This window comes from Dermacentor albipictus, chromosome 2 (genome assembly GCF_038994185.2).
Source record: "Dermacentor albipictus isolate Rhodes 1998 colony chromosome 2, USDA_Dalb.pri_finalv2, whole genome shotgun sequence".
Classification (NCBI taxonomy): Eukaryota; Metazoa; Arthropoda; class Arachnida; order Ixodida; family Ixodidae; genus Dermacentor; species Dermacentor albipictus.
In genome coordinates this window covers 111,825,035-111,846,800 of record NC_091822.1, presented here as the reverse complement: position 1 = coordinate 111,846,800, position 21,766 = coordinate 111,825,035, and the positions used below count along the sequence as shown (strand labels likewise).

At 48.2% G+C, this 21,766-nt stretch overlaps 1 protein-coding gene across 1 annotated transcript in view; it reads right to left on the bottom strand.

Moving 5' to 3' along the window:
* Positions 1–21,766, bottom strand: part of LOC139055765 (nose resistant to fluoxetine protein 6-like) — a 55,098-nt gene that overhangs the window by 11,284 nt on the left and 22,048 nt on the right. Inside the window, exons 7-13 of the mRNA XM_070533297.1 lie at positions 19,310–19,403; positions 18,760–18,846; positions 17,052–17,217; positions 13,436–13,518; positions 12,574–12,696; positions 11,480–11,600; positions 3,597–3,786 (exon numbers count right to left, since the gene is read on the bottom strand). Coding sequence (XP_070389398.1) covers positions 3,597–3,786; positions 11,480–11,600; positions 12,574–12,696; positions 13,436–13,518; positions 17,052–17,217; positions 18,760–18,846; positions 19,310–19,403 — 864 coding nt within the window. The remainder of the gene's footprint in view (positions 1–3,596; positions 3,787–11,479; positions 11,601–12,573; positions 12,697–13,435; positions 13,519–17,051; positions 17,218–18,759; positions 18,847–19,309; positions 19,404–21,766) is intronic.

The following is a 21,766-nucleotide window of genomic DNA, read 5'->3' as shown; positions in this document are numbered from 1 at the left end:
AAGCTCCTTCTTGTTCTGGGGCTTAGAAGCCTTGAGCACAGCATCAACTTTGCGAGGAGCCGGGGATAGGCCAGCCTGGAAATTGACATGTCTCAAGTACTCAATACTGGGGGCCAGGAAAATGCACTTTTTCAGCTTGAGCTAGAGACCTGCCTCCTGCAGTCGTGCCAGGACGTTGCGCACGTTCTAAAGGTGGTTACCGTCGTCACTGCCAGTAACAAGGATGTCATCGAAGTACAACACCACATGCCTCATGGCCCTGAAGAGCTTGTCCATTCTCTCTGAGATATGGCTGGGGCTGAGGCCATGCCAAACCGTAAGCGCGTGTAGTGGAAGAGCCCCAGTGTTGTCGATATTGTGACATACTTCCAGGGAGGCATCCTGGAACACCAGCTGCTGGTAAGCCTCTCTGAAGTCGAGCTTTGTACATTTCTGCCCACCAGACAACGCTCACTAGAGATCTTCAATCCGGGGCAACGGGTACTCCTCGGCAGTATTACCTGCGTTGATGGTAACATTGAAATCCCGCAGATGCTGACACTGCCGTCTCGCTTGAGGACTCGTACGATGAGAGCGGCCCATTCAGATGTCTTGACTGGCACCAGGATACCCTCTCGCTGTAACCATTGCAGCTCCTTGGTGACCCCGTCCTTCAGGGCGAACGGCAGTGGGCGAGGTTTGAAAAGACGTGGCCGGGCTCCCTCATGTACATAGATGCCACATGTCGTACCGGCGAATGTGCCCATCCCTGGCTGGAACAGGGACTTGAACTCAATCAGAAGGCTCCGGACATCTTTCGCCACATGCAGGCTGGCTTCCTGGTACTCTGGCATACGAAAGCCCAGTGCGTCAATCTAGTTCCGGCCCAGAAGCGTCGGCAACGACCCCTTGGTTGAGGAAAGGGAAAAGGTTGCCTCCTTGTCACCAATCGAACGCTGACCTGTGCCTGAGTCTGGACCTGGAAGAGCTGCCCAGAGTAGCTGCGTAGCATCACGCCCGAAGCCTCGACGGACACGACGGGGAAGGTACGCTTGAACAGTTTCCCGGCCATGACTGACACACCGAACCCTGTGTCCAGCTTCATAGAAATGGGGAGCCCGCAAATTTCGACAGTCAACATGTACAGTAATGTACATGTTGACGGTACAAGGCCTGTGTGCCACATGCCGAAAGTCGCCGGCTCCTCGGCCATGATGTGGAGCCTGGCCGCGGACTAACTCGAGCCTGCTGCCACACGCCCCGCCGCGCACCCTTGCGACGGGTACCCCGGCCTTGGGCTTGTGTAGCACCTGGGATTGAACCAGACTTCTGCTGCTGTTTACTGTTCGTCCTCCCCTTTCGGCATACCCGTGCTAGGTGCTCAGTTTTCCCGAACGTGAAGCATTGTGCTTGAGAGAACTGGCACTGTGAGAGGGAGTGGGCACCACCACAGCAACCGTAGGTACAGCTCTTTTTCGCCAACTTGTAGACCGCCGCTTCCGCCGACAGTGAGCCAGTCGCACGGGCAATCTCGCCGGCGTCTCAGGCGGCAGCTGCCATTGCCAGCGCTGCCTTAACGGTATCATCCAGCGAGAAGTCGGGAAGCCCCAGAAGTCGCGTCTGCATGACGGGGTTGCTGACGCCGCAGACGAAACGGCCCTGGAGCAGCGAGTTCAGGTGCTGCCGGAAAATGCAGGCACTCGCTACCCCTCGTAGCGCAGCAATGAACTGCCCGAGCGTCTCTCCTTCCTGGCGGCTCCGGTTGTTGAAGCGGAAACGCTTCATTTGTGTGGACGGTGCTGGGTTCAAATGCGAGCGCAGTATGGCGAGCAGCTCACCCTGCGCCTTAACATGCGGCGTGGCTGGCATGAGAAGGCCGAGCAGGAGACTGAAGACGCGGGTATCGCAGCTGGCCAGGAAAATGTCCCGCTGTTTGGCCTCGGATGTGTCGTTTCTCCCTCACACGGCTCGAGCCTTCCACAAAGTGGTATGGCGGCAGCAAAGAGGGGGGGAGGTGTTTCCCCGCCCCCAGCGGCGTGGGTGGGGGCGGGGAGGGCTTGAGGCACCCTCCGTTAGACGCTCCGCAGCGAGGCGGTGCTGAAATATGACTGACCGCCGAGCAGCTTTGCTCGTGGTTGTTTATTGATGCAGTGACCAATGTTACCTACTGAGCCCGTGAGGCCACCGAGCCTGGCGGGCCAATGCAGATTATGCCCTAAGGGCATCACATGCTTGTTACACGCCTTCTTTACGAAAACTTATAATATCGCGAATACCTGCCTGCCAAGCAGGACGCTTCATATTGGCTTTCAGAACGCACTTAGCTCGTAAGCGAAAATAATATTGGCGTTGTAAACACGATATTCCTTCTCACGCAGTGGCAGCAGACTAATAAACCATGCGAACACCGGCACGTGGTTGCGTAGATTTAAGGTAAAAGGGCGTGGCACGTATCACGCATGGGGCGTGCTAACCCACAACTCATCACTCCCCAGTAGAACCATTAAAGGATTTTAGGGGTAAACATATAATGGCTAATAAATCCACTATAATTATTTCTCCCTCCCCTTCGCAAGAGAAACCACAAACACCGCGCTGAGGCCGCTGGAATATTAATTGGATGTGTCTTGTTCTCCATAGTGTTACCTTGCACACCTAAAGAGTCGACAAAATTTATCCACCCCGCCAGTAAGCTTTCTGTGCTTCGAAGGGCTTCATTTATTGATCTAGACATGTTCAAAAGAAAGTAATCAATATCTTTCTAAATCTTCAACTTTCCTTATTTAGATGACTTGAGCCCTACTCTGTGTAGGCAAACCGCAAGAGAGGCGATATAGAAATACGGTAGAGAAAGCAAAGCACGGAATGTATGCGCTTTCTCTGTAAGTTTTATGCGTGGTCATTTCTTCCTTTCAATCCTTCGTCCCCTTTTCTACGTGTCGCAGGGTAGCTAACAGGACGTCAATGTGCTTAAGCTCCCTGTTTTTCCTTATATTTCCTGTCTCTTTCTCTAAGTATTGATAAAGCGCGCTCTGACTCTTGTAAGTCTGTCACTCTTGCAATTGGCGATAAACACGTGTGCCCAAGCGCTATAAAGCACCGACTTCCAAGAGCAAATGATCGCTAAAACTGTTATATACTCTCGTGCTATACATTCGTGCTCGTCTTAATGGGCCGAATACGGGGCAACTGCGCTACGAGAACCTGGCTCACGCATGACCACCGGTCATGTAGCCCTCTTCTTTTTCTTTAGCTACGCCTCAAGCGAGCCCAGCCAAAAACCTAATTACCTATCAACCGATCGCAAAGCGTCTGCAGAGGGCAAATTATATTTCGCATTTTCCCGTATTAAGTGGCGTAGGAGGTGCAAAGATTAGGCTGCCCAAGAACAATAATCTAGGCGGGCCACCATGGAGTGTACAAGTAAAGAGACTGCATGATGTCATGGCGAAGGAACTGTTCCTAACCAGACCGGCTGTAGCGCGTATGGAGGTGCATCCCTGAGTTCACTGCGGCTGCTGACGACGGCGCGAAAAAATACGGAGAAGTAGCTAAATAATGCTTCGAATTTGGATATCTTAATGTGACACAAAGACAAAAAAAAATTTCCTCCTCACCACCTCGTCCCGTGGAGCACGCCAGCGTCATCCATACTAGGAACAGCGTCCAGAGGATGCGGTCCAAAAATGCCGCAAGGAGTGCCACGCCCGTCGACACGGGGTCTGGACTTCTGTACCAGGCGACCTTCACAAATACGCAGAACAGACAGCAGGCCACGGACCCGTACCAGCAAACCTGCTGGAACCACTGTAGAAAGGAAAGCGAAACACACATCACACACAGACTCAGTGCGGAATCTCACAAATATTCATGCCAGGGGGACAGGAGGAATAAACTTTCTTGCAACACATGGTTTCTCTCTGTCAGGAATTTGTGTCGCATGTTGTCCCTCTTGTAAACAAAGCGAGAATTACCCACCGGCTCGAGCTGCTGGAGCACTACTTGTGCGAAAAGGGGCAGCTACGGATTCATCATTATTGTTATTTATTTTACCCTTAAGCGCCTTTTGCAGGTCATTACATCGAGAAATCACTAAAAAGGCATGTCATAAAAAGAATACAATAATTATCGGAAAGGCAGCCATTTCCCATGCTAATACTTACGGAGCGAGCACAACCAAGAAGAAGATATCTGTTGTTAATATTGGGTACAGTAACAACAGCAGGGGCAAATTAATGCAACCAAAAGCTGCCGATACACGAAGGAGGCGGAGCAAAATAAAAAAAAGAGCAAAAGGATATGTAAAACCTGGCAACTACACCTGGACGTACGCTTACGCACTAAGAAAGCTTGAAGCGAGTACTAGCACCTTATAGGTGCTGAGAAATAGCATACCATCATGAAGTCACAGGGAGCGTCATCGCTTGATGGCTACGTCGTTTTTCTTGTGAACGCAAAATCGGGGGCTCAGTTCGCGGCCCGGCTCAGCTTAGGCCGATTTCGTTACGCTTCGCGTAACCATAAGTGCAATGTATGAAATGTTTTCAGTATTGTATAAAATATTCATCAAGATAATTTTCACTAGAATCAGGGCAACACGTGACATCAATCAACCAAGAGCACACGCTGGCTACAAAAAGAGATATTCTACATCACATCCATGTCACCAATCAGGTAATTGACGAATTTACGGACTATAGTAAACCTCTTTATATTGCCTTTCATGGACTATGAAAATCAATTTGATTCATTTTAGTTACCAGCAGTCACAAATACATTGCGTAATCAAGTAGTAGAGAAGGCATATGTGGATATCTTGCGAAATATCTACAAAGATACCACAGCTACCTCGCTTCTCCACAAGAAAAATAGAAAGTTACTTATCAAGAAAGGGGTCAGGCAAGGAGGCAGAATCTCTCCAATACTATTCACAGCATGCTTAAAAAACTATTCATATTGTTACGTAGAAAGACGCAGATGACAAGCTATGTACAAATATATTTACAAGGAAAATACGCTGTGCTTGGCCAAGAGGCAACAGCCCGCGCTAGCTTCTAAAATCGTCGTCGTCGTCTTTACACTGCTGGCCTTTCGTGATCGCACATATTGTGCCGTAGCACTACCCCCGGCTGCAAAAGCGCCGTCCCGGAGCGACTAAAGATCGGACTCGGAAGCAGTGTAGTAGGCCTTGAGCCTACTGACGTGTACGACATCACTAGATGCCACAGGAGAGGACGAGCTTGAGCCCACAGGAGCAATTTCGTAAGTCACAGGCGTCACCTGGCGCAGCACGCGGTAGGGCCCTGTGTATCGCGAAAGAAGCTTCTCTGAAAGTCCGACGTGACGAGAGGGCGACCACAGGAGCACGAGCGCACCAGGTGAAAACTGTACGTCACGATGGCGGGCGTTGTACTGACACTGCTGAGTGGTCTGTGAGGCCGTAAGTCGAGCACGGGCAAGCTGGCGTGCATGGTCGGCGAGGGCGATGGCGTCGCGCGCATACTCGCTTGTTGAGACCGCAGCAGGAGGAAGTGCCGTGTCTAGGGGCAAGGTAGGTTCGCGACCGTACAGTAGATAAAAGGCAGAAAATCCGGCGGTGTCGTGCCGGGAAGAATTGTACGCAAATGTTACGTAAGGAAGGGCAATGTCCCAGTCGAGGTGGTCCTTGGAGACGTACTTGGCCAGCATATCGGTAAGAGTACAGTTTAACCGCTCTGTCAGGCCATTGGTTTGAGGATGGTATGAAGTAGTCAGTTTGTGCTGAATGGAGCAGGAACGCACAATGTCAGCGATAACTTTCGAGAGGAAGTTTCGACCACGGTCAGTAAGCAGCTGTCGCGGGGCGCCATGAAGCAAGATAATGTCACGCAAGAGAAAGTCCGCGACGTCAGTGGCGCAGCTGGTAGGGAGAGCCCGAGTGATAGCGTATCGGGTGGCGTAATCAGTCGCGACGGCTACCCATTTGTTCCCAGAGGATGACGTGGGAAAGGGACCGAGCAAGTCTAATCCAACACGAAAGAACGGTTCCACAGGGACGGTGATCGGCTGCAGATGACCGGCAGGTAGCACCTGAGGTGTCTTCCGACGCTGGCAGGGATCACAGGTAGCAACATAGCGTCGAACGGAGCGAGCGAGACCAGGCCAATAGAAGCGGCGGCGGACGCGGTCGTACGTGCGGGTTACCCCAAGATGTCCTGCAGTGGGTGCGTCATGCATCTCAAAGAGCACAGTCTGTCGTAGATGTTTTGGCACGACAAGAAGAAGATCAGGGCCATCAGGGAGGAAGCTCCTTCGGTACAGAATGCCGCCCTGGAGGACATATCGGCGAACGGATGCGTCGGTAGGTGTAGAGCGCAGACGCTCGATGAGTACTCGCAGCGATAGGTCTCGGTACTGCTCATCGGCGATGTTAGCGAAGGCAGACACAGAGAAAATGCCGTCGGCGGTACTACTGTCGGCGTCGTCAGGCTCGTCTACCGGGTAGCGAGACAGGCAGTCAGCGTCCTTGTGGAGTTGGCCAGATTTGTAGGTGACAGAGAACGAATATTCTTGGAGGCGTAAGGCCCAGCTACCAAGTCTTCCTGAAGGGTCTTTCAATGAGCATAACCAACAAAGCGCGTGATGGTCTGTGACAACGGAAAAGGATCGGCCATATAAGTATGGGCGGAATTTCGCAACCGCCCAAACGAGGGCCAGACACTCACGCTCAGTGATGGAATAGTTGCGCTCCGCGGGTGAGAGGAGCCTGCTGGCGTAAGCGATAACACGGTCGTGGCCACGCTGGCGTTGTGCCAGTACTGCTCCAATTCCGTGACCGCTGGCATCAGTACGGACTTCGGTAGGCGCAGAAGGATCGAAATGGGCCAGAACGGGAGGCGTTGTGAGAATGTCGATTAGATGAGAGAATGCAGAGGCCTCGTTATCGCCCCACTGGAAAGGAGCGTCTTTCTTCAAAAGGTCGGTTAGTGGTCGTGCTATGGCGGCGAAATTCCTCACGAAACGGCGGAAGTACGAACAAAGGCCGATGAAGCTGCGCACATCCTTGACACACTTCGGAACAGGGAAGTGCGTAACAGCATGGATCTTGCCTGGGTCCGGTTGCACTCCGTTCGCGTCAACGAGATGTCCAAGGACGGTAATCTGGCGACGGCCAAATTGGCACTTCGATGCGTTGAGTTGCAGACCGGCTCGCCGAAAAACGTCCAGGACTGCTGAGAGGCGCTCGAGGTGCGTAGCGAACGTTGGGGAGAATACGATAACGTCGTCCAAGTAGCACAAGCACGTGGACCATTTGAAACCGTGAAGAAGGGAGTCCATCACGCGTTCAAAAGTGGCAGGAGCGTTACATAGGCCGAACGGCATCACCTTGAATTGATAAAGACCGTCGGGTGTTACAAAGGCACTCTTCTCGCGGTCAAGATCGTCTACGGCAATCTGCCAATAGCCGGAGCGAAGGTCAATAGAGGAGAAATAGCGAGCACCGTGGAGGCAGTCAAGGGCGTCATCAATCCGAGGTAGGGGATACACGTCCTTTTTGGTAACCCTGTTAAGGTGCCGATAATCCACGCAAAAGCGCCATGAGCCATCCTTCTTTTTTACCAGCACAACCGGTGACGCCCAAGGACTACATGACGGTTGAATAATGTTCTTGGCAAGCATTTGGCGAACTTCTGCGTGAATAACTTGACGCTCAGCTGGTGACACTCGATACGGGCGGCGATGAATTGGAGGGGCATCGCCGGTATTAATGCGATGTTTGACAGCTGTAGTTTGGGCTAAAGGACGATCGTTAAAGTCAAAAATATCGTGGTAGGAAAACAGAACGCGGTAGAGGTCACGAGCGTGCTCGGAGGGCAAGTCGGGGGCAATCATTTTCCGTAAGTCAGCGATGGTACAATTTGTCGACTGCGATGGGAGAGGAGGATCGGATGAAGTGTCGTCTACTGCAATGGATGCTACTAAGTGATCCTCGAATGAACAAAGCTGGGCCAAAGACATCCCACGTGGCAGCACTTGTGTCGTCAAGCCAAAGTTGACCACTGGCAGGCAGACGCAATTCGCCGTAATAGATAAAACTGTATGGGGTACTGTGATCCCGTGTGTAAGGAGGACGTCTGGCATAGGAGCCGCGATGTAGTGACCGTCGGGGACTGGTGGGGATGACACTAGGTCAACGTAGGTCAGTGCCGAAGGTGGCAAGCGAACGAAGTCGGCGGAACTGAGGCGACTGGGGTGTGGTTCAGCAGGATCCAGAACAGGCAGGTCAAGGCGGAAAGTACTGGAGGAACAATCGATGAGAGCAGAATGTGCGGAGAGGAAGTCTAAGCCGAGGATGATGTCGTGGGGACAGTGGGCGATGACTGTGAATAGCACGATTGTTGAGCGATCGGCGAAGGAGACGCGGGCGGTACACATACCAATGACGGGGGCTGTTCCGCCATCGGCGACACGGACAACAGGCGTCGTGGCGGGCGTGATAATTTTCCTGAGCCGGTTACGAAGGTCAGCGCTCATGACGGACAAATGCGCCCCAGTGTCTATGAGAGCAGACACAGAAACACCGTCGACTTGCACGTCAAGAAGGTTCAGATGAGTGGGCAAAGTCAGTAGAGGATTTGGCGGCGTAGGGGGCAATGCAGCGTCACCTCGAGGCGCTGCATCGTCTAGTTTTCCGGCTGGGAGCGGCGTCCTAAGGGAGTCGGCGAATAGGAGCGATGGGGCTGGGGAGAGCGAGATTGTCGTCGTTGGGGCGAAGGCGAACGAGAATAGGGGCGGTGCGTTGCAGGAGAATCAGTGGCGGCATTATCGGAGCGTGCGGCATAGGGACGAGAAGGGCCACCTGAGGGGCGAGAGTAAGCAGTATAGGGAGACCGGATCGGGGAACTCCAGCGACTACGACAGTGCCGAGAAATGTGTCCGATGCGATGGCAGTGGAAACAAATAGGCCTGTCGTCAGCAGTGCGCCAATCAGATGGGTTGCGGAAACATGGTGGGTAAGAAGACGCGGGACGGGGCGAAATCGAAGAAGCCGGGCGGGTATCAGGGCGATGGGCCGAGCAGATGGTGTGAAGACCCATGTTTTCAAACTCCTGGCGGACAACAGCCTGGATCAGTGAGACCGTGACTGCAGATCTGGTGGTGGGACTGGAGTCGAAGGCAGCCGGATAGGCGGCCTCGATCTCACGCCGGACGATCCTGGTAACATCGGCAGTGTTGTTGGGACGAGGAGCGTCGGCACAGGAAGATGTCGCTGGGGTGTTGGGCAGACGGGCAAACTGCTGGTCAATACGTCGGCTTTTGGCGAGTTCCAGGCGGCGGCACTCTTTCATAACAGCATCCACCGTGGCTACGTTGTTGCAAACGAGCAAGTTGAAGGCGTCATCGGCAATGCCTTTGAGGATGTGGGAAACCTTGTCTGACTCAGTCATGTGGGTGTCAACTTTGCGGCACAGAGCCAAGACGTCCTGAATGTACGTGACGTAGGGCTCCGTTGACGTCTGCACACGACCGGAAAGCGCCTTCTGCGCGGCAAGTTGGTGACCGTAGGGGTTGCCGAACAAGTCTCGAAGCTTTTGCTTAAGCGAATCCCAACTGGTCAGCTCATCTTCGTGCGTCCGATACCAAACTCGAGGTGTGCCACCGAGGTAAAAGACAACGTTGGCGAGCATGATAGTTGGGTCCCACCGGTTATTGCGGCTGACGTGTTCGTAAAGGCTGATCCAGTCCTCGACGTCTTCCCCATCTTTTGCCGAGAATACGCCAGGATCACGGGGAGCGGAGAGGGTGATGTAGGTCGTCGAAGTGGCAGCAGGTGTCGGAGCCGGTGGAGTCGGGTTGGCGTCACCGGGAGCCATGAAGGTAGGCTTGACGTACCGTCCACTGCGAAGCTCCGTGACGAGGTACAGGGAACGTCCACCTCCACCAAATATGTTACGTAGAAAGACGCAGATGACAAGCTATGTACAAATATATTTACAAGGAAAATACGCTGCGCTTGGCCAAGAGGCAACAGCCCGCGCTAGCTTCTAAAATCGTCGTCGTCGTCTTTACACTGCTGGCCTTTCGTGATCGCACATATTGTGCCGTAGCAATATTATTAGACTGGGAAGGCTTAGGAGGGAGGCTCAATGACGAATATCTCACTAACCGTCGCTTTTGAGACGACATTGCCCTCTTCAGCAACATTGTGGACATGTTACAATAAATGGTTTAGGAACTTGAAAAAGTGTAAGGGTGGGACTTAAGATAAGTATGCAGAAGACGAACATAATGTTCCATAGTATGGCAATGGACAAGAATTAAGGATAGCTAGTCAGCCTTTATAGTCTGTACAGGAGTACGTTTATCTAGGTCAATTGCTCACAAGGGACACTGATGCTGAGTAGGAAACTTGCAGAAAAAAAAAATGGGTTGGAGTACATACGGCAGGCATTACTAAATGTTAGTGGCAGCATACCACCGTCATTGCAAAGAAGTGTACAGTCGTTGCATTCTACCGGTGCTAGCATTTGGGCCAGGAACTTGGAGGTCAACAAAGCTGAAGAACAATGAAGGTTAGGATTGCGCAAAGAGCGATGGAACGAAGAATCTTAGGCCTAACGTTTAGGAAAACTAAAAGAGCGGTTTTGATCGGAAAGCAAACGAGAAATGCCGATATTCTAGTTGACATTAAGAGAACGAAATGGAGCTGGGCAGGACATGTTGCGTTGGGTAGAGAACCGGTGCTCCTATATAGTTACACAGAATGGGTGCCAAGGGAAGAAAGCGAAGTGGAGCAGGGCAGAAAACTAAGTTTTGCGATGAAATTGGGAAATTAGCAGGCGCAAGTTGGAATCACCTAGCGCAAGACAGGGGCAATCGAAGATCGCAGGGAAAGGCCTTCGTCGTGCAGTAAACCTAAAATTGAGCTGCTGCTTGGCGCTAGCTGCTAGCTGCTAGTTGCTTGCTGTTGCTGCTGCTGCTGATGATGATGGTTGTTATTATCATGATGATGATGATGTCCGGAAATGCGGAACATAATGAGCGCGAGACGTATAGCACCCTCGCTCGGCAGGCTTAACTGGATGGCCAACGGAGCTTAAAAATATTTTAAAAAGCAGCACAGTTATTAGTTCCTAATTTGTTATTGTATGACAAAAAGAGACTCATTTGGGAACACCATTGAAAATTTGAAAATCAGTGGGCACCTGAGTAGCTTGAACATTTATTGGACCCTACCTTGTGTTCTAGAAGAGCCAACGACTGAACTTCTCAAGTTTCAAAAATTTTCACTAAACCAAAAGGGCCATATTACCAAAAAAAGGTACGTTGATACTCGGGACTTCACGCTACCATGGCAGCGCTTTGAATTCCGACTCATAATTCATGCAGTGCAACTAGTAATTGGTCATCATGTACTCTTACTATATTTTCAATAACTAAGACATTAAAAATAAATTATCAAGATAGCTTTTTTAAGCGTGCGTAGCGTCTTGGCATGTCAGGGTTGCTTAAGTGATACCTTGGATATCTTCCGCTCCTTGAAGTCGTCTAAGACTAGGTATGTCATGCAGCCGCCGAAGTAGCACACGGCGTGGTAGTAGGGCTGGATGTAGTATTCGTTGAGAGTTCGCACCATGACGCTGAAACGATTTTAAAAAATTAGGAAAGAATAAAAGTACAACGCTACAGCATGGGGAAGACATTTACTGCAATTAGCGAAGGGGTGTAGACCCGGTTCGCTATTTACAAACACTGGCCCTGGTTTCGCTCACTGACGTAGCCCGCTAAATGTAGCGAGCCCGAAAGGCATTATCGGCTTGTCGCGTAGCAGGACTGCGTTAAAGTCTAAGCCTACAGACTTTCATGACTTCCCTTGTGTACATATAACGACTATTTTACAAGTCAACGTTGCCGCAATGTACAAACGTTCTGTATGTTAGTTTGGAGGCGTGATGTGCATGTCTTTTATCTCAAAACTTAAAAACAAATTGACTTCAGGCATAGTGAAACAGCTTATAAACGCGCTTTGTGCTCCGGTGCAGTAGACTGATAAGGTCCGTGGACGGAAGTATCCTCGCGCCGCACTCTTGCTGCTGTTATCGTGCCCAGTTACCTATATTCGCGGACTACTTTCTGTTGCTATGAAGGGAAAGCTACGAAGGCAAAGCGCGCACAAGTGAGAACGCTTCTGAAAAGAGGCCCGCATTTTAATCCATGTTAGTTAAGGCTGGGGAAGACAAAACAGAAGCACCTTATTACCAACAGTTAAATAAGACAGAACACACCACCGAGTGTGATGGTTTACTTATTATGCGGCGTTTCCCTTCCCCGTCTACCGGCGCACGTGGAAGCTGCGTCGCTTCAGCGTCTGTTCCGAGAAACCGAAAAAAACTGTTAAACGCTGCCGGACTGCTTGGCGCCGTAACACGTGTGCAGCAGCCCACGCGTCCGTAGCTTTCCCTCCATAGCCACAGAAAGTTGTCCGTGAATATAGTCTCATGAAAACAAAACAAAAAGATTGCTGCGATGCTATCAGAGGGTTTGGTGCATGTTCCCCGCACTGCATGCAGTGGCCGCATTTACTTTTAATTGGCAGTGATCTTCAATACTTACTCCGCAACCGCTCCTGGGAAGATCATAAACGGCGACAGCTGAAAGACAGCAACGACGCACGTTCCAGCAATGCAGCCCAATAGAGATAGAAGGGCGAATGCTCCGACTGTAAGTGTCCTGCGCCTGTGTATCAAGTGTCCTTGTCAAACAAGATCGGCAGGATTGTTCTAATTGTGGAACTTTCCTAGCAAACAATAAATGAGTACTTCAAGGAATGCATGGGCCTTGAATATCTAATCCGCTATTTATTAATGTAAACGAAATGGCCAACGGTGTCTGCACGGCAAATCAGCCTAATTGCGTGAAGCTTATCTATGTCGCAGCTTTTTGCACAGATGAACTTATTTGATAACTACTCGTAATCTTGTATGTTGGATTAAAACTGTCAGTCAGTTTGTGCAAGATCCGTTGTAGGTATACTTATATTTCCAGCTTACTTTTGGAAGTAAAGCAATTGTTCATGAATAGCACTGCAATTATATCTTTACGTATCCAACAACACCAACAATACACTCTGCAAGCTGCAAACAAAAGCCCTCATATGGTTAAAACACTTGTGTACTAGGCATCTGCGCGAGAGGATTGTACTGCTGTATGAGCATTTATCGCCGCTGTACAAGCAATTAACCGAAATTAAAAAAAAATTACTGGCATGATAGTGTAAAGTCGTTTTCATTTGAATCTGACAACAGATACCGCAGTGCTTTTGAGTCACTTTCTTAATTTGCACACGTAGCAAGTAGTCGTATTATACATCTTTTAATAAATAATTCTATGCACTGTAGCATGTAAACTATTTGGAATGCTCATTTCCTTCATGCGGTCCTTCTCATTATGATGTTTCTTTTTAGAATGAGCTCACCGTTTGAATATCAGCAGTGTAACAAGAGAGACGACAAATAGCTGGAAATCCGTCGACAGGTACCATATGTGCGGTATAACATCCTGGCACGAGAAAAAAAACAGTTATTGCACATAAACAAAGTTCACTGTTGTTAAGGAAGAGAGAGAGAGAGAGTGGGGGGGGGGGGCGGGAAGCGCTTGGCTTATGTCTACTCGCCTGGCCCGTCTAAGGTACGCGCTTGTTAACCAGCCAATAGGAACCCCCTAAGCCAGCAATAGGTATCATATGGACACAGAAAGCTTTCTAACGAAACAGAGAAATTTCTTCTGGCGTCTGTGTAGTCACCTACATGCTACTGAGGGTGATTGAATGGAATCAAGAGAGAGAGGCAGGGGGGGTAGGGGACCGGTACATTGAAAATGACCCGGTACGAAAAAGATAAGATTGTTATTTACATCCGAAATAAAGTTCGCTGGACTACGAGGCACATACAGGTGATGTAAAAATCAAGTTCGGTCATTCGAAATTGCCAAGTGTCTGGCAAATCAGTTCTGCAGAAGGGCGAAAGGTCGAGGAAAGTTCACGAAACGGAAAAATTGTCATCTACCCGACTTTAGCACGACGCTACAAAGGAAGGCCATATTGCCGGCCTTGTTCGCCAGGCTAAACCCGCCTGTTGCAACAATCCATCACCACCAATACCACCACCAGGCCATATGACTTTCTAAGAAAGAAAGCGTCGAAGTTGAAACAGAATTCATTCTTGTCCCGGACAACTTGAACCTATTGCCAAAGCCTTACCGGGACGGTCGCTCTACCCTCTGAGTTAATCAGGAGCTTGGAGGATGGCAGAGAGACGGTGAAATATTTGGCAACTCGCCTGGCCGAGGTATCAATACCACGCCGGTAAGGCGGTGGTCCCAAGTTATAATCGTTGACCAGGGGCGCTATAACGGGACACTGTTCCAAATTTTCTATTCCGATTCTGCACTCAGCCCTCCGCGATTGGGCAAAAACTTTTGGACCACCCCCCTTTCACCTGTGTGTCCCGTGACGTCACGAAAACTGCGATAGCTCCCCACCTGATATAACGTGTACACATGGATTATGCATGATTTGACCGAACAAAGGAAAAATAGTTATTTCTGATTCGACGCCTCTTTGCCATTAGCCCTCGGCTATTCGTAAAAAGTTTTTGGACTGCGCCCTCTTCATTTGCCTCTCACGCGACTTCACAAAACCGCAAAAACTCACCGCGTCCAAGTGACGTGTACGCAATAAAGATGCATAAATACGCCGAACAAAACTGAATTTTCTTCTGAATAGCCGTAGGCTGCCCCGTTCCGAAAGGAATAAGAGATGGCTGCCGCCGATCGCTCAGGCACTGGCTACTCGCACCTGTCGAAGAGCATGGCTTTATTTGCGTGTAATAACACTTTTTGCGTGGCCGTGTAACATTTTCGAGCAATTTCGGCCGTTTACGACCTTTTTCTGCCAACTATTCTTTGCTGAAGATCCGTTTTAGCGTCATTATTAAGCTTCCGTTGCATGCCGCCGCAATTGTCGACGAGCCACCGCAAGCTAAGTGAGGGAAAGCGGACCAATCGCAGACGCCGGCACCACCCTCTTCATCCGGTTATCAATTTTCAGTGCAGTGGCTGGGCCCTATCGAATCCCTCTCCACTTGAGCGTGCTCCTCTCCTCTTGTTAGCAAATTAAATTAGACAAGCCGCTCAGTGTAAGCAATATTATTCTTTATTCAAGCAAACAAAAGGACCTCCTATGAACAAAGGGAGCGTTTGATTGATCTGTTCAGACATCCCGGCGGCTGACCGCCCGATGCTTGCGTCGGCGGTTACGCAAATTTGACGTCGGGAGATTATAATAAAAACATATTGGAATAGTTTCACGTTGTAGGGCCTCAGGATAAATTTTTGTTCCAGCTGTGAAATCCTGTTTCTGAAATAAAAATCATCTGGTTTTCCTTTGTAGCTTTGTGCTGCAGTTGAGGGGATGACAGTTTTCCCTTTGAAGAAAATTTCTTAAAGCTTGCCAAGCAAGCTGATCTCCTGGATTTAAGGAAACAAGTCCAAGAGCTTACGCTGTTCATAAAGGAAGGGCAAGGCATTGGATGTAATGTGCTTGTCAGCGTCAGTGGTGCACGACTTGTTTTGCCAATGTGGCCTTCATAAAATGTTTAATGAAATGTTTCCGTGTGCATTTTCCATGCATCAGTGCGCAGTACTTCAAACATTGTTGCAGTAGGATGTTCCTAATACAGCGTTGGCAAAGTCTACTGTATGCATTAGGCGAAGAAGAGAGTGTTTCAAAAAGAGTAGGGCAAGGGCAGGGTAAGGAAAAGGCACATGTTTAATACTGTGGATTTGTTTTAGTAGTAAAAGGAGGTTGCGCTGTATGAAGACAGTGCTAAGAACTAGCAAATATTCGGCTCTTTCGAATTCCTCATGCTAGGCACCAGAAATGTCCGTCATTTAGATATTCCCAGAAAAAATACGAGCCATACTAAACCTCAGGCACCAGAATAAAATAGTCGCCATATACTAAAATCTACACAGGGATGCACACCGACGAAGCTTTAGGCTCCCTTTCAGATTGTACTTGCAAGAATAGCGAAGCGCAATGCAATCGGGTTACGGAAACGCATGCACAAGAACGATTGATTTAACCAATCCAGAATGTTGTATTTGGTGACATTCCAAGAGCCCGTACTGGATGTGTATAAAATTTCATAAAGTGCCTGAATCTATACGCAGTCATTTTAATCACTTCTAAATCGTCTGAAGTAAACACAGTTAAACGGACACGTTTAATATTTACTTCACGATTTCTAATATGGTGATTTATTAGCGAATTGAGCTGGGTTGATTGAAGATTAATTAATAAATAAATAATAATAAAGTGCGAAAAACACGGGACAAGAGAATATGTACCGGCAAGACAATTCCTTGCCGTGCCTGAACAAGCTACATTTTTGTGTTATTTTTTAAGCTCAAGTCGTTTTGAACAATAATAGCACGTCTGCCGAAAGCATTATCATTCTGGAGTTCACTGTGCTAATTTTCGTTGACATTACATAGAAGAACCTAACAACTTTCTATTTAGTGTTCAAGCATATGGCAATGTTCTCGCAATATCACACCTGCTGCAGACAGTTCGCATTGCCCTTTCTGCGCGCCATTTCAGCTTTCAACAGCTATCGCTCTTTCTCGCTGTACGTGTTGAGTTTATCCATGGCACCATAGTTATTGCGAAGCTTTTAAAACTTAATTGACCTTACTTGCTGGTCCCAACCGCTGCCAACGCACATGGAAAACATTGTAATGGCGAGCAACCATCAATGATTTGCAAGAGGGAGTCCAAGATTGTGGAATTCACCTTCGGCACATACTCGCGGAAGGTACCCATTCTTTTTTGTGCAGACCTGACCCGCTTACATGACTTCCACGTGTATTGGAATAAAGCTCATGTTGCAGCAAGCGAGTAGTCCAAATAACGCAGCGCTGAAGTGTAGGCCGCCGGCATTTCTAGTGAAAGTATAATGCGACGACGAAATGCACCATGCAGTACGTAGATGCCTTTCGTAAAGACGTTCTCATAAAGAGGTTACACTTACTCGTTCGCTGAGTCTATAGAAATTTCGGATCTGTAGAAGCCAGTGCCACCAATGAGAGGCGACCTCCTTGTGCAGGTCTTGGAAGAACGCCTTCGTGTTGGGACCAGTGACGAAGGGCTGAAGCGCGTACAGGCACATGATGATGAAAAACGGTGGAATGCAAGTCCTGTAGAGAGAATGATATAATTAGTCTCCTTTAAGTGAAAACAGGAGAATGTCGTCACCTCTCCTTGAATTTGACCTCTTCAGCTAGGATGTGCGTTTACGGGTAGAGAACTCTCTTTTATTAATACACTTTAGTAGTGGTATGAAAAACAAGAACATCGGTATTAAGGCTGCGGGTTAACCGAACCCTATGCTTAACAAATGGGCATCATATTCACATCGATGCGGAGATAATTTCTAAATAGGATCTCTTTATTGTAGGCGCAGCCATGTCTGTGTGACGCGCCGTTTTTAATCAGCAGCGGTGTAGGTATAGTTTTTTCTTTAATTTTCCTTTTTCGTTTGTTGCTATAGCTAAGCCTTAAGAAGCTGACAGTAAATTAAATGAGGATTTAGTTACTACAAAACTACAAGAAGTAACCTAGAGGTTAACAAAAGATAATCCTACCACGTTCGCATTTTTCCCTTCATAGTCTACAACACTTTGAAATAAAATAACATTGACACGTTTATTACAAATCCATCATAGTTCATTACGCGAGAGATTAAGGACTGGCTGTGTTTATCAACCCTGCCCTCATTGCTTTTTCCTAACATCACTCGATGCGAAATGACTAATCATTATAGATATATCATTGTGACGGAAGCTTAGAAGTTGAATTAGTGGTGATTAGAAGAGTTTAGGCCATGGCGCCAAAACTCGGAAGTAAATAAAGTCCCGCCCACCCGTCTGTCCATCCGTCGGTCCGTCCGAAACTGCCTTTTCTCTTCACCTACTCTCCCTGCCTAAGCTATTCCCAACAATTTTCTCTAATAAACCATATCTCTGAAACCTAGGCTGTCTCAATTTCACAGCCTCAAGTTACCTATATTCTACAAAAATGGGAATGTTACGAGCACTATATAATATAAGTTTTTCTAGTTTGACCAAGCAGATCCGCTAACTATGGAAGACTTAGGCAAGTTTTTCTGTGATGCGCAAGGAGGAAGTTTGAGGTAGTTTGTGTGTGATTTCTATGTGTGTGTAGTCTGTATGAACTCTCCGCAAAGTTGATTGTAACTTCCCATTTATTGTGTGCATTCCTAGGATGCATGATAAATATGCATATCGTGGTTACATATCGAAATTCATTCACGGGCGAGTTGGTGCGCATTTATCATAAAATTCAGCGCGAACAGGACGACCCAATAAGGCGAAACCACAAGACGCTGTGCTCAACTGACATATTTATTACGTCACACCTCTACTTATAAGAAAGCAGGCCTAAGGAACATGCGTGTCCCTTGGAATCCTTTGTATCATTCGCTCTGTCGATATGTCTATATGTCTCGCATGAAGACTTCTCTCTGCATATGCTCCTCAGGTGTAGTTTTTTTTTTCTTTTTCCTAACAAGCGGAGGTATGGCGTGATAACTATTTCCGATGAGAGTATTGCCTCGTCCTGTCTCATTGTAGTGTGGTCCTGTTCGCTCTAAAATTAACATTGAATGGCTACGCATATTTGCCTCCTCAATATGCAGAGCAATTAAATGTGCTTCCTACCTTATAAGCCGTCTGATAACGCCGATTACGAAGACGATTGGTCCCTTTCTTTTCTGCCTTGTGATAGTAAAGCATAAGAAGAATCCGCTGTAAAAATGAAACAGAATAATGTTGTCTTCGAGAATCCGAACACAAGAATAGAATGTATGCGATATCATAAACAAATAAGCAATGTCAGAAATATTGATCAAGCGACCAATTCACCAAACTGTTCCGTCTAAATTCGCAGTTTCACAGAAATATAGATCTGGATACCACAACCAACCATATAACTAAGAACACCACCATAATTATAAGCGACATGCTTTCCTTGCCTATTTCTTATATTCGGTATACTTAAAATAGTCATGATGTCTTTTTTTCTTTAGAAAAAGCAACAAAGCACAATACCCCCGCTTCCACCCCTCCCCCCCAAAAAATATACGCTTCTGCCGCAAGATGGCCTTTCTATTAGGTTACTGGGACATTTAGGCAATCTTCACTATAGCTAAGGTGAAATTCGGCTGTGTTACTAGCATGTACTCTATGCATTAGATGTTTCTGCACTTACCTCAGAAAAAAGAATGTGTCGACGCTGCTGAACCCAGCGGTTATGATCATAAATGACCACCTGTCTGATAGGATGAACACGTTCAGCAGCCCGGCTGAAAAGAGTTAGAAACAGTTTCCACGGCGTCACTCGATAAAACTGAGAAATAGCTTCATCTGCAGAACAAGCAAAGTGGCCCACATTGAAATGGTCACTGCATCTTCAAAACGGCGGAGTAACACAGCTATAGTCGGTTAGAAGGGCGTACCAAAGCTAATAAATTTGTTCACGCTGATCATGAAAAACAACATTACACACCTATAGATAATTCCGAAAACACTTAACGCATTCACGCGCCGTCCGCAACTTCGGTGCTATGAGCAAAATGGCATCCGAACTCGAAACAGACGCACGCATGTGCAAAAAGGCACCCAGCGCTATTTTTTTATCTGTCCACGTATTCCTCGAGGCCTTGACAATGTAGCATTGAAGTTTAGTTTAAGTCAATGCAAATAATCTTCGTCACGACTTCATCTCGTACTTCAAAGTCAGCTCACAATTTCTTAAAGAGGACTATTGGTCTAGCACAAAGATGGAGCCCCAGGAAAGAAACCCCTATTATTGAGCGAGGCTAACTTAACTTGGAAGTCGCGTAGGGTTGAGTAACTTTTACGAGCTCTGATAAATTGTCTACGGTTGCATCCGTTTTCGAAAAAATGAGCTGCTTTCCAACTGTCGACCATCACCCAGTTGTCCTTGGCTGCAATACGAACTTAAAAAGAAAGGAACTCGCAGTCCCACCACGAAGGCGAAGCATCGAATGCAATAGCCAATTATTAGGCAGCTATACGAAGTACTGATATTAGTTTCATCAGTCGTATAGACTTGTAAAGATTCCTTTACGAACTAAATTAACAAGCACGGTGCCACGCGCGCACGAGCAAAGCCGAATATACCTCACTCGATGACTGCGCACACTCGCTGTCAGGACGCTGGAGTGAGAGATACGGCGAGGCTTGCAGAAGTGGTGTTGCATTTTGTTCCCGCCAGAAAAGCTGCCTGAATTGAGGTCTTGCAATACAGCTTCTTTTGTGCACTTGTCGGGGTGCTTGGAACGCGAAAACACTGACCTCTGCTGTGCGCGAACACGCCGAGATGTGTTTCGCCGTCTGGTGTTTCAATTCTGGCGCAAAGGAAAAAAACCTACGTTTAATGTGAGCGCTGTTATTCATAAAGCGTAATAAAACCAAAGAAATTATTAAACTTTATTGTAATTATGGACTTCTGCGCGAGATTGCGTGGATCGCGTGCGCGTGCATGCGTGCGCATGCGTGCGTGCGTGTGTGTGTGTGTGTGTGTGCGTGCGTGCGTGCGCGCGCGTGTGTGCGTGCGTGTGTGTGTGTGTGTGTGTGTGTGTGTGTGTGTGTGTGCGTGCGTGCGTGCGTGTGTGTGTGTGTATCTCTTTCCGGGAAGGGCAGGGGGCGCAACCCAAGGTAACCTTTCTATGCAAATGAGGCCGCGCCGGGGCCCCCTTTGTGTGCGTGCCTGATATAAGAAGCATCGCACTCGTAATGCGAAGATGTAAAGTCGTTCCCCCCTTGCAGCAAGCTGTTCCTTTTTCCCCTTCCACTGCCATTATTTTTAATTTCTTTTATTCATTTATTCCCGCATTTTGTCCGTGGTGCCTTTGTTTACTGGTTTATTCTAATATGATTAATTAAATCGGGCGCCTGGGGTAAACCCACGCCTTGTTTTTCATATATACATACAAAACGAAGGATGTCGCGCCAGTCCCGAAGGTATAACTTTCAAAAAGGAAAACAGACGAACGTCACGGCATACCTGTCTTACTGACATTTAGGTCCGAGGGCCGGCCTTCGTCGGAGCGTATTGAATGTATATATTCAAAAAACATTAGGGCAGCCAGGGGCATGTACCCAGTCACATTTCGGCCTATGCCTTTATTTTGCAAAAGCTCCGGAATCGGTCAACGAAAGCGAGATTGAAGCATATCCGATGCGGAAAAGCTGTAACTCGCCAACACAGACTTTTTTCAGAGTGCGGAATTCCCGGCCTTTATTTATATGCCCCTCTTCTCGTTTACTACCTTGAACTACGCGTTCCGGGTGCTTCCGCACGCGATCATTCTTGTCAAGCTCGTTTGCGAACAGCACCATCATCGTCGGTGAAGCCCAGAAAATTGGATTACTTCAAAACATGCGCTCGTTGCAGCATTAGCCGCATAGATATAGATTTATTGCGCGATAGTTTCCATAACAACGCGCTTGCTCACTCTGCAGATGCACTCGCACGCATGCGGGTTCGTAGTCGTCAGGAGCGCGAGCATTTCTTCAGCGAGGGTTCAGTCGAGTTACGATCAACAACCAACGTCACCAGTTGCCAACGCTGTCTGGCTGACGTTGGTAGGAGCGTAAATAAAGTAAATAATACCAGAAGAGAGAAACGATAGCAAAAGCG